We start from the raw sequence: 13644 nt of genomic DNA, 5'->3' as shown, positions 1-13644 counted from the left end.
ACTTCCTTATGCAGGACTGCCTTCAGATGGCTCAGGGGTCAGATAACTCCATACCCTCCAACATTTCTCTGATGAAAATAGGGATGTCCTAAGGAAAAGTGAGACATTCTGGGATCGAATCAGAAACTGGGATGGCTTCTGTAAATCCAGGACTGTCTCTGGAAAATAGGAACACTTGGAGGGTGTGCTCTTTGTATATGCTAGCAGTGCGGACCTCAGAGCCAGAGACTAAATGTCCCTTCCCTATAAGGCCCTCAGCTGTCCCTCTCCCTAGACTAGCGATGGCCAAACTTGGCCCTCCAGCTGTTTTGGGACTACAACTCCCATCATCCCTAGCTAACAGGATCAGTGGTCATGGATGATGGGAATTATAGTCCCAAAACAGCTGGAGTGCCAAGTTTGGCCATCACTGCCCTAGACCATCTTATCTCTGCAGGCTACACACAATACTGGTCCAGGTCTTTGACTGTTTTATCTATGCTGGAATATGTCCTTGAAAAGATAAAGGGTGGAGGTGTATGTATTTTTGTTTTGGTGTGTGTGTGTGAACATGAGTAGAAGCGCCTGACATTTTGTGTGTGACATCGCTCAGCACACTTTTGCATTGGGTCCTCTCCATCCTAAACTTTCTTCGCCCTGAAAAAAGTTTCCCACCCCCAGCATAGGAGAGTGATAGTTAATAACACTAAAAAAAGAGGTACCATATTTTTTGCTCCATAAGACACACCTGACCATAAGACACACCTAGTTTTTAGAGGAGGAAAGGGGGAAAGCTCCGTTTTTTTGAGGATCAGCTCAAAGTCGTTGAGCTTACTTTGCAAAGGGGAAAAAAACCTGTTTTTATGGGGTTCAACTCACAGTTCTGCAGCTTCTTTAGGAAAAGAAAGGGAGCCATTTCTACAGTTTCCAGACAGATAATCTGATCACTCCACACATTCACTCCATAAGAACCACAGACATTTCCCCTTACTTTTTAGGAGGAAAAAAGTGCGTCTTATGGAGTGAAAAATAGGTACATTGCCACCAAAAAAGGAAAATGGAAACAGGAAAAGCATGATCATAGAGCTGATTATAGTCCTGGTGAACAGAGTCTTATAGTAGTATGTCACTGAGCAGAAGATAAAAGGCAGTCGGCCAAAACACACCCACTTCCATGCCATAAAATGGAGTGCTGACATGTTCCATTGCCATACCCATCACTTGATCTGTACCTGTTACTTGCTTCAGAACTGGTAGTTAAGATGGAGTGAGATTCATACTCTTGCAGGGACCCAATTTCTACTCTGCTGTGTGAAAGTGACTTGAGTACCGAGTAATGAGTTTGTTTTTTAAAAAACCTTGATGTCCTTTTTTGCTTAGTTTATTGTAATGCAATAATAGCTGTGCATATGTGTGGATAGGCCCCAGCTGCCTTAGGCTCAGTCCTCAGATCCAGATCTTTGGATGGTTTGGGGGAGAAACGTTCTACTTCCTGACCAAAGCTGATGCTCCCTTTGCTCAGTTTCCATGCTGCTATCCACTGCTGTGATCAGAGCTTGCCCTTTAAACATGATTATCGTATTATTCGCTCCATAAGACACACTCGTTTCCTCCTAAAAAGTAAAGGGAAATGTGTGTGCATCTTATGGAGCGAATGGCACTGCACAGAGATGGAGAGCTGCACAGCGCCCCTTCAGTGAAGTGGGAGGAGAAACAGAGCCCCTTCGTTTCTCCTCCCGCTTCACTGGAGAGGCGCTGCACAGAGGAGAGATTTTTTTTTCCCTTTTTTCCTCCTCTAAAAACTAGGTGCGTCTTATGGTTGGGTGCATCTTATAGAGCAAAAAATACGGTACACTAATCCAGTTGGGAAACTGGTTATACTGAAAGAGGCCCCAGACTATTCACCCGTTGCTGGGTTGAGAACCTCACATACAACTGATCCAGGGGAGCGGGTGGCGCTGTGGTCTAAACCACTGAGTCTCTTGGGCTTGCCAATCGGAAGGTCGGCTGTTCGAATCCACACGATGGGGTGAGCTCCTGTTGCTCTGTCTCAGCTCCTGCCAACCTAGCAGTTCAAAAGCACTCCAGTAGAAGTAGATAAATAGGTACCACTGTGACTGGAAGGTAAACAGTGTTTCTGTGTGCTCTGGCTTCTGTCACGGTGTTCTGTTGCACCAGAAGCGGTTTAGTCATGCTGGCCACATGATCCAGAAAGCTGTCTGTGGACAAATGCCAGCTCCCTTGGCCTGAAAGCCAGATGAGCGCCGCAACCCCATAGTTGCCTTTGACTGGGCTTAACCATCCAGGGGTCCTTTACCTTTTACCTTTACAATTAATGCAGCTGTGTTCAATTGAACCCCGCTAGAGAGGGTAGGTGACTCTGCTGATGGGTATGCACATTGCTACCCAGGATCACTACTTCTATGCACACAACCATGTTGCATCAAACTGGAGCTGATTAAGGGCCCATGTGAATTTGATTCCTGCATTGCAGGGGGTGTTCCTGTCAACTCTACATTTCTGTGACTTTATGCACAATGCTGTTATCAGTTGCTGTCCAAGTACTGAAGGATGCCGTGAACCTGCGCCCACATCTATTCTTATTTGGCCCACTAGATAGGCTTCACTGTTATCTGCACAAATATCTAGTTTCCTACCCATGTGACCAAAGAAATGCAATTAACAGAGAATAAAGTGTTTCCTTTAATGAAACAGAAGGGCAGCTAAAATGAAACACATTAAAATTCAGAAGAAAGATTGGAAGCCGAGTGCAACAACATATATTTTGTATGTTACCGTGTGTGTGTGTGTGTGTGTGTGTGTTAATCTAACGTCTAAATTAGCATTCAGTTGCAATTAGGACTGTTACCTGATTAAAGAAATCCTGATCAATTTAGTGCATTTAAATAGAGATAGATTTGCATATGAATAAGATACTATTGCTTTTAGATTGTCCATATCATGAAAGGAATAATTTTAGAAGGGACATTCTGTCCTGTATGAGATGAAAGTGGTTGTGTAGGTACACACACGCACACACACACTTTTTTTTAAGAGTGTGGATGGAAAGAACAATCAGAACAGGGGAAACGAGGCAGTGTCCAGTGAATCTCTTGCCCCTTCCGCTTCTGCACAGACTCTAAATCTGCTCCGCAGGATGGGGCAATCCGTTAAACAGATTTAGCTGCCCCCTTTCCTCTGAGGAGCCCTCAGCTAAATTAACTGAAAGATGTGTAGGTATATCGTCAGATCAAGAGTCAATCTCATAAAATGACATAACACTCACAAAACACTTTCCAATCATGTAACACTCCTACAGTCAGATGCTACATAAACACATAGAGGGGTTTGTTGTTGTTGTTTTTTGCAAATGCAAATCATCGTCATCGCTTAGAGCTGTTGTTTGTGTGCTCCTAACCATTTCTTATTGCTCTCTCTATTTTTAACGCACCATACGCAAACAGTTTGGAATCTTGTAAAGACTTGTGCGCATTTAATTGTATAGACAGTTGAATGGCTGTTACCATTTACATCGGACTGGCCTACATTGATCTTGTTCTTGAACAATTAGTTCCACATAGTCTACCATTCTGTTCTACAATATCACCTTGAATTGAATTGATATTCAGTGTCAATATCTCTAGGGTGGTGGATGCATCCCTCACTTTAACTAAGACTGAGGGATTAATCCATTGCTCAGGAGAGTGCCACAGATGTGGATTAAGTCCAATCTGGGAGAAGATGCTTAAAAATTGTTCAAAACGGCCACCAGTCTTTGCAAGATAAAAGTCATATATTTTAATGATTCAAAGGAAGGTTTTGCATTGTGATATTTGTCCAATTAATGAAGTTATTTGGCTGTTTTCTCTCATTTTGTTTAAGCCAGGCATGTCCAAAGTCCATTTCGGGTCCAGCCCCCCAGTCGATTTAATCTGGACCCTCTGGCAGTATGTCCTGTGGTAAAATCCTAAAAAACCTCAACCACTTTGGGGGAAATTTCTACAACTTTGAGGTAAAATTGTATTTTAAAAAAGCTTAACAACTTTGGTTGGCCCTCATGCATACTCAATTCATCAAATCTGGCCCTCTTTGGAAAAAAATTGGGCGCCCCTGGTTTAAGCCATTTATAAATGTCAGGTGGCTGCAGAAAAAGATAGAGATGCAAAAAAATCCAGTTGCCCAGTCATACTGGCACCTGAACTTTGACCCTGGATTCTAGTTCAACCCTCCTTAGTTCTTAATTAAAACTACATAGCCCTATATTTACCACATGGGTGGCAGCATGCAGAGAAAAGAGAATTGGCTCTTTGCTTCCCATATGTTATCCTCCCCAAGATTACCTCCTCACTGACCCATGGAAATTAGGCTTAAGAAAAAGGTGAATGATACCTTTAAAAATGTCTCATACTCATATTGACTAGGATTCCAGTCTCTTCAGGCAGAATCTGGCCCAGCGGCTAGAGGTTTTCCATTCCTAAGAAAACTATTGTCCATAACTACATGGGTGCCAGGCATACACTGAGGTCCCTGTGAACTGGAGATTCCCTGTGTGCAACCTGAATTCCGAAATGTCCCCAATTTGAAGAGAATACTATAGCCTCCTGGTTGGTCCAAGTTCCGTGAGCACATCTTAACACTCTGTGTGCATTGGAACCACTGAATTTCATTCTTTTTTAAAATCAAAATTGGACATGCACCAAAAATGGAAGAGAAAATGAGAGTGCCATCTCAGTCAGAACATCCACAGAGCTTTGAAAGAATCGGAATGAATTTTGATGAGACGCCCAAAATTGCTGAGGAAAGTCTCACACATCCCTGGGTTATTAGATTGTCCCCAAGTTGAAATGGTAGACAAATGTAGAGGTTCCTCCTCAGCGAAGCATCTGATGAACTCCAATGAAAGTCAAACAAGTCATCCTAACACTAGCAGTATATCTCAAGGGGATATTTGTAGATACCTGCACTGTATTTTATTTAAGGAAACAAATTGACAATGCAAAACCAACTCCTAAAAAATATTTTCATTCCTGGCTGGCACTTGAGAACCAAAACTTAAAGCTTCCCTTCTTGTTCTTTGTTTACAGATTCAAGACCTTTACCAGATGTAGCCCTGACTGGGAAGTGCACTCGGGAATGTGATGAATACGGCCATTCAGACTCGTGCTGGATGCCTGTCCGCACTTCACCCGAAAGGAAGCAGAAGAGCCAGCCAAAACTCTCCACTTTCATGCCTGTTGATGAACGGGGCAGTCAAGAGAAGCTGGCCAATGGAGAAGCCTCCCTGATGGGTGACCGCAACAGAAACCTCCTTAATAAAAAGTTGACCTCATCCTATGAGACCTTCAGTGCAGCTAGTTTCAGCAAAAGTGAGGAAGCCAACCCAGAGGATATTCCCCTCACACAGACAGGGGAATACAAGCCATCTCCTGTCAACACTTTAACTAGAAGAGAAGTTTACCTTTAGGCGACAAAGAAGCAACAATACGGTTCTCTCATGTATTGGAAGGGGATAAAAGGCAAAAAAACAAAACCTATGAATCAAAATGATTTTAACTCAAAAATAAAGGAAAGTCCATTGAAAATGAGGGGGCTACCAAAGAGACAAGAGCTTGGCCTGCCACTTCTGCCTCCATGCCAGGCATTTGCGTATCCTGTCTGCCTGACTATACTGTACAATGTAGAAACCATTGTTGTTCCTGCATGCCTAATTCCCTGCTCACCAATCTTTATTTTCCTAAATTTATGGTTGTAAATTCCTTTCAAGGTAACAAGTCTGAAATTGAAAAGAACTACAGGAACTGTTGTCCCTCATCCCTTCCCTGCCCCCTACTGCTGAAGCATTGCTTAAGCCACTCTGGTTATCATTTGGTGGTTATCTGGCTTGTTTGCAAGTCGAGGGGTGTGTGAGAGAATTATTACATACGTATAATTTCCCCAGGATACCATCTGAATATTGCTGGTTTCCATCAGAGAGATATGCCTCCAGAAACCATTCAAAATTAAACATATGAAGGGATGGTTTTTCTTTTTCTTTGAAAGAAGCACTTTTTGAAGATCTCGGCTTTAATCCTGTTGTGTGGCTGGAGAGAGCAGAAAACATATTCAGTCTGAGATTATAATCCCAAATATGACATGTTTCCCTATAGTCATGAACTGTTCAGTTTTATCCATAACTACTATCTCTGCCTGTGCTTTCACACTCTCTGACATTATCCTCTTCCTCTTTCTCCTCCTCTCTTTCTGTGGCATTTTAAACTTCAGCATAAACAAAATGATGGTGGTATATCATGGCGTCCTAAGGATAAACTGCTATACTGGTGTCATTTTTACAAGACCGGCATTTAGCTTGGATGACCACAGTAACTAAAAGGCCAAAGAAAAAACTGTGGATCCAGAGAATTGCTCATCGGTCTTGGGCTTAGGAAATCTGACACAGACGCACACAAACACGTAAGCGTATTTTCCACACACATTTTGCACAGCAATCTATGCTGCAACCCAGATGACGTAGCCGTTTCAAAATGGATTTTAGCTGAATCCCCAGAGGAACTGGTCACACGAGCTAGCTGGTGACAGCATGGCACATCATAAGCTACATATAGTAAAAAGATGCTCCCGTTCCAGGGTTCGCTCCTTAGAAGGTTTCATATCCATTCAGGATGAGCTCCAAAAACACGTTGAGAGGGAAGTCTGAAAAAAAAGAGCAAAAACAAAGGCAGTGGGAAGGAAGAACATGCTTCAAGTCAAGTATGGCATCATCTTTGTTGAGAGTGGATGCTAAACCTTCGATTATCAGTGTTCCAGGTTAATCATTTGCTCTTGGCAAAGGTATTATGCAGGTTTTCTTAATACACAAGTGCATTTAAGCTGAGTCCTGTGCAATATAAAACCAATGTTGAGACTCAAGGCGACTGGTAGTCTTGAGTGATGTCACCACCGACATGCTCTGTGCAAAAACAAGTTTTGCTTGTGACAAACTTCAAAAAATAAATTAATCCAAACCTGATCGTGATGGTGCAGAGCTCTGGGCTGTGACAGTTCTCATAGTTTGCACTATATATAAAGTGGATAGGAAAATGGACCAGATATATTTTGTGCAATAAGGAGTTACAGAGTGTGTAGAATCTGAACTAGTTCTGTATTGATAATGTTGTAGTAATAAAGAATGGCTGAGCTTGGACATTCGAATCAAACTGACAATCGGTCAATGCAGTGGGGACAGCTTGAGAAGGGGTGCAAAGACAGAAACTAGCCCCTCTGGTTGTTTAACTTGGCATTAAAGCATGACTAGATGGTTCTAATAGATTGTAGTGACAAGATAGCTTGGGTAGTTTATTGATTTAAAAAAAATGACATAGAGTATAATATTAAACAGTCTGAAATGTGAGCTGAACAACTGGTACAAACTCATCACAACTTTTGTCTTTTCAACTTTCTATAGCAAAGTGCCCTTTTTATTGTACATCTTCCTTACTTTTTTGTATCTTATTTTGAAATTAGTTTTTTTGTGTAGCAGTTACAAATGGGCACATATTATAAAGGGGGGGAATTAAAAAGAGGTTAGGAGTGATTGATCATTCTAATGCATAGTTGCTTTTTAAAGAGAAAATTCAGAGATGCAAATTTGACTTCGTTAGAAGACTGATTAAATCGGTTACTGCATTGTATAACCTTTCAGTATCTGCCAAGGATAAAAGGCTTCTCATTTACATTGAAACTTACACATTTCTTGCAGGTTTCAACAGAAAATGCAATCATATCACCTCACTGGTCAAGAGAACTATTTTTAAAAATAAAACCCTTATATATTGAATATCCGCTTGAGAACCATTAGATAAGGCAGATCTAAACAAACTATCTTTCTTTTTAACTTTTCTGGAAAGCCAATACAGATCAGAGAAGGCTTTCAGGATTAACTGGATCAGAAATCACTCCCCATTTTGTGCGCTAAATACAAGTGAATCTTGTGATTGAGGAAATTGCCTTTTTATTCATAGAGCTAAGAAGGGCACAAAGGGATAACAAAAAATACAGTGTACTTGTATGTATTTGCAGTAATTCTAGTAAAACCTAGCCATCAAACCATAGTCAATTGCTTCTTATGACCCAGCATGAGACACAAATATATTTTTGTGGTTTTTTCCCCATTTGAAATTAGTTAAATCTGGTGACACTCCATATATAGAGTGCTTTTGTAAAAAATAATAATAATAATAAAATGAAAGTGAAAATTTTTAGAGTGAATGCAAAATATGCAACTGTGCCTTTTATACCTGTTGTTATGGTAAACATGGTGGTTGGGGTTGGACACTAAAAATTTATGGGCTATTCCCACATTTTTTGAACCTGTATATTTAACCATGTTTATTTTCTGAGAAATAAAAGATGATATATTTAAAAAATGCCTTCTACCAAACTCAGATAATGGACCAGTCTTAAATATAATTCATTATTAAAAACAAGAATGTGCTTTTGGAATAGGACGTTTGTTAACTGAGAGGAAAAAAGTACTATATTTGTCTCAGTAGCAAGATGTTATGAGTCTGTTTGGTAGAAAACTGTTGATTTATTGCTTTTTGGAGAAAAAAAATCCTTTTAGCAGTTTTTTTTGTTTGTTTTCATTTCATGAGACGACTCCTATTGTTTGCTTTTTAATTTCACGAGAAGCTCAAAGAAACTGTGCATGTCTTTTACATTGGACACATTTAGAGATTGACGCATCACTTATATAACTTTATACGAATTAGAAAATGTCGTATTAACTTCAGTCTAAACTCTAATGCTCATTCCAACCTCCAGTTATGCTAATATTTAGTCAATCTAATTTCTGACTGGCCTGCTGCCTGAGTTTCAGAAAACAAGGTAGATGCTATTTTTCTGTGGGGGAAGAACTCAAAGGAGAGATTGAAGGTGCTTGGCTGAAAGACTACCCTGGGGAGTTGTCACATAGAAAACAAAACAAAACACAAAGATGTAGGAAAATGAAGTGAGGGGGCAAAACGAAGCTACCATAAATGCAGCCATCACTAAAAGACTTTTACGGCATTGGAAGAGTTGAAGAATATAACAGTTTTGCTTATATTCCATCACTGATAAAAGATCCACTGTTTCCTTAATCGCTGAAAGAAAGGAGATGGACAATGGTAGAGACAAACTTCATCCCAACATTAATGTTGAGCTGTTGCCTGAAGAGCATAGTATAAGGAAGAAGGAATCATTTTTCAGCTACCTGGGGTACACTTTCAGACATTTCTTGTCCTGAATTTCGAAGCACTTACATTCAGTGTGGTTACGATCTGTTTGTAATATTAATCATTGACTATTGTTCTGCAACTTGGATGTTGATAGTGAAGCAGAGAACAACTTATCATTGTTTATTATGAGTCACTATGCACGCAACTATGCTAAAAAAAAAAGAAACATGGCAAAAATGTATTCAATGCTAGTCCACCTCTATTTATGAAAGATTTTGCATAATTTAATTTGCTTTTGTACAGTTTTATGTAAATAAATTGCTTGTCATTTTTGTCTCTGCAAATTAAAATATAACATGTTCAAATGGTCACCCATTTGTGTGCTTTCTACGGAAGAAAATGCATTCATGTGTAAAGACAGGAATATGGAAAAGGTGGTGCTATTGTGGATTAACTGCTTATAGATAATCTTATATGTCGTCATCATCAGAGAACAAACTCTAATTATATGTGATTATTAGATAAACCAGTTGCACACATATAAGGTTACAATGTGTGTTATCACCCAATAAGAAATGCATCTCAATCTTATTCCATCCCTCCATCCTATCCCGAATAATGTGGTCATATTGAAATTGTTCATCAATGAACTTCCTAGGCTTTTAAGCCTAGAGTAATCTATTAAGAACAAAGTAGTTCTTCCCCTGCTTCCATCAATCAAGATTCACTGTTCTCTGAGCATGGCTGGCAAGTGACCTTATTCAGTTTCCTCACTTTGACTTAGGGGATCATAAACATGATTATGAGGATGCACCAAAGCTTGTTACATGGATGATTTTCCCTTCTCACTTCACTTCTGACAATGCCCATTGCACCTGTCTTCACTCATGCAACGCTTCACCATCACTGTTTTTTTCATATGCCAACTGCAGATGTGGCGACACTCCTGCCCTCCAACACACTCTGAAAAACTGTGTACAAAAGTATTTTCTGTGGGAGAAAGAGCTTCACTCTTCCTCGGAGTGAATCGTGTCTTTATATAGCACCTTAGAACAACAAAAACAGCAGCATACCCTCCAACATTTCTCCAATGAAAATAGGGATGTTCCATTCCATAACAACAATTTTACTATTTATACCCCATACATTTTACTGTGGTGCCCCAGCCACTCTGGGCAGCTTCCAACATATATAAAAACATAATGAAACATTTTTTTTTTAAAAAAAAAAAAAACCTTCCCTATCCTTTCAGATTGCTTGGGGGTCAGATAACTCCATACCCTCCAACCTTTCTCCACTGGAAATAGGGCCATCCTAAGGAAAAGTGGGACATCCTGGGATCAAATCAGAAACTGGGACAGCATCTCTAAATCAGGGATGTCCCTATAAAATAGGGACACTTGGAGGGTATGCCAACAACAATTTACCGTATTTTTCGCTCTATAAGATGCACCAGACCACAAGACGCACCTAGTTTTTGGATGAGGAAATCAGGAAAAAAAATATTCTGAATCTCAGAAGCCAGAACAGCAAAAGGGATCGCTGCGCAGTGAAAGCAGCAATCCCTCTTGCTGTTCTGGCTTCTGGGATAGCTGCGCAGCCTGCATTCACTCCATAAGACGCACACACATTCCCCCTTACTTTTTAGAAGGGAAAAAGTGAGTCTTATGGAGCAAAAAATACGGTATTCATTATATCCCACCCATCTGACTGGGTTGCCACAGTCACTCTAGGAAGCTTCCAACATAATATAAAAGCACAACTGAACATCAAGCATTCAAAACTTCCTGACACAGGGCTGCCTTCAGATGTCTTTGGAAAGTCGTATCATTGTTTATGTCTGTCACCACAACCCTAAGGTTAAGACTCTCATGCTCTAACAACTGAGCTGTACTTCAGACTTGGGCCCTTGAGATTTGCATTGTGTACCTGCTTGCCAAATTAGAAGTCCAGCAACAAGAAGTGGGGGGGGGGGAAGCAAGCCATTTTCCCAAAAAACATTTCTTGGTCAAAACCCTTTCCAGTAGACCCTTTCTGCCACCATGTTGTGGGTTGCAGCAATCTATTCGCCGCTAGGAGATGGAAGACTGCATTTTCTTGCCACAGCGCAGTTGGTTTCAGTATTTTAATAAATTACGGTAAATAAAACAAGACAAACCTCTCTAAGCAGTTTGCAGAAAATGATGTTCATAAGAAAATACAGATAAAATCAATCAGACATGAAAACATGTAGACATAGTAATGTTATCATAACATAAATAAAATTAAATCTGTTGATCTTATCTATTAAATCCATATACCACCCTTCTTTCCAAAGGAATGTTGTCTTACACACACACACACACACACACACTGAAAAAACAATGGGTGTTTTTTTAACAGGCATTAAAAACAGTATGAAGGTGTTAACTGCTGCCAAACTAAATGACCAATTCCTTTGAAGTGCAGAATGAACATTGCATGGCACTTGTAAAAGCGCCAGTTCTGCAGACTGAAACAGTTGGGTGGATGCAAATGGAGATGCAAAAGGCGATCCTTCAAGTAAACTAGCCCCAAGCTGCTGAAGGCTTTTAACACCTTGAATTTGGCACTGGGGAAGATCATTGAACAAGAGTGGAATATGCTGACAGGGTCTCACTTTTGTCAGTATTTGTGCTGTGCATTCTGCACTAACTGCAGTTTCCAGACCAAGTACAAGGGAAGCCCCGCAGTGCATTGTGGGAATAGAACATTGAAATTACCAATAACTGAACTACTATGGCAGATCATGAAAGTGCTCCTATTTTCCAGGGACAGTCCCAGATTTACAGAAGCCGTCCCAGTTTCTGATTTGATCCCAGAATGTCCTGCTTTTCCTTAGGATGTCCCTGTTGTCCTTGGAGAAATGCTCGAGAATATGGAATAGGATGTCCTTACTTACATTGGTTCAGGCGTTTGCTGTGGCCAAGCTATCCTGTTCCAGAATAGGCAGGAGAATGGGGCAGCGGTACTGAACTTATTTAATACTCTTCCCCTAAAAATTAATACAAGATTCTATAATGGTTGCTGTTTATATAACATGGATATAAGACAGCCACCCTAACCTACTGTTTCCATGAAAGAAACAATCATTCTTATATGCCTTCTTCACAGCTCTGGGAGGGCTCTGACAGGGTCCTAAAAATAAACAACATAGCCGAAGGCTTAGCTCTTTTTAAAAAACTTAACAAGTATTTTCTGAGATTATTACTTTTAAACTTTTTCAGAAATTTTCAAAAATATACGTTTCAAAATCTTGCTAAAATTTGAACTGATGCTCGATTTCTCGTCAGCTCCAAATAAGCAAGATGTAGAGGTCCTTTTATTAGATCAGAGCAAAAGCTCAGAACTTCAGAGATGCCTGCAGGGGTCTGAAATGGCCAATGTTAAAATAGCTGTGATCCAGCAAGTTGCCTGCACAGCTGGGTCCCACTGTTGGGTACGGAAGACAAAGCACACAAAAGGAAAGCCAATCCATAGCCTTCAGCAGAGAAGACCCTCCTGCCCCCTCATGGTGCTGAGTTACTGAAACCTTAATCGCTAGAGGGAATAAGATTAATTAGCACATCAGAGAAGCAGAGATAATTCCAGATGTGCAGATATGTTTCTGAGAAATATCATCATCATCAAACCTTTTCTTGGCATCACATGCAAGCATCCAAGAAATATGTTCCGGGTGCATGTCAGTGACAGAAAAAGAGACCTTCATTTATTTCCCCTAAAAATCAGGCTACATGGGATACTCTGCAAGTACAGTGGTGCCCCGCAAGACGAACGCCTCGCAAGACGAAAAACCCGCTAGACGAAAGGGTTTTCCGTTTTTCGATGCGCTTCGCAAGACGAATTTCCCTATGGGCTTGCTTCGCAAGATGAAAACGTCTTGCAAGTCTTGCGATTTTTTTCGCTCCCCCCCCTTTTTCTAAGCCGCTAAGCCGCTAATAGCCTTTTAGCCACTAAGCCGCTAAGCCTTTAATAGCCGCTAAACCGCTAATAGCGCTAATCCGCTAAGATGCTAATAGGGTTGCTTCGCAAGACGATAAAACCGCTAGACAAAGAGACTCGCGGAACGGATTATTTTCGTCTTGCAGGGCACCACTGTAGTTTTCTTTCAAGTGGAGAAATAATTATGAGATGCTGCAACTTTGAGCAGGAGATTGGGAGCGGATTTGCATAATCCTGTCTCTTCTTTCCATTTTTGCACCCAAAATACAGCTGCTTTCCCCACTCCTTGAGAAGGGAGGGAGGGAGGGAGGGAGGGAGGGAGGGAGGGAGAGAGAGAGAGAGAGAGAGAGAGAGATCCTCATATTTTAGTAGGAAAGCAGATTGGAGGATTGTGGGGAGGAAATGGGAGATAAGTTAAATACTCCTTTCCTCTGCTGCCGCTCTGTTCAAGGGTGTAATCTCTAGAGCAGGGTGGTCCAACTCTTCATACAAAATGGGGCATGATAGTACT

General features: G+C 40.8%; 1 protein-coding gene across 4 annotated transcripts in view; it reads left to right on the top strand.

Annotated features, from left to right (window-relative positions):
* Positions 1 to 7523, top strand: part of PCDH7 (protocadherin 7) — a 408384-nt gene extending 400861 nt beyond the window's left edge. For 3 of the 4 annotated variants that reach the window (XM_082238063.1, XM_082238062.1, XM_082238061.1), the window contains exon 3: positions 5064 to 7523. In XM_082238063.1, the coding sequence (XP_082094189.1) occupies positions 5064 to 5443 (380 nt within the window). In that variant the 3' untranslated portion in view covers positions 5444 to 7523. The remainder of the gene's footprint in view (positions 1 to 5063) is intronic. The other variant, XM_082238066.1, reaches the window with a different exon arrangement.
* The last annotated feature ends 6121 nt before the right edge of the window (positions 7524 to 13644 follow it).

Source organism: Podarcis vaucheri (genome assembly GCF_965113315.1).
Source record: "Podarcis vaucheri genome assembly, chromosome: 9".
Lineage (NCBI taxonomy): Eukaryota > Metazoa > Chordata > Lepidosauria > Squamata > Lacertidae > Podarcis > Podarcis vaucheri.
Note: the sequence above shows the minus strand (reverse complement) of the source record. Positions and strands in the feature narration are given on the sequence as shown.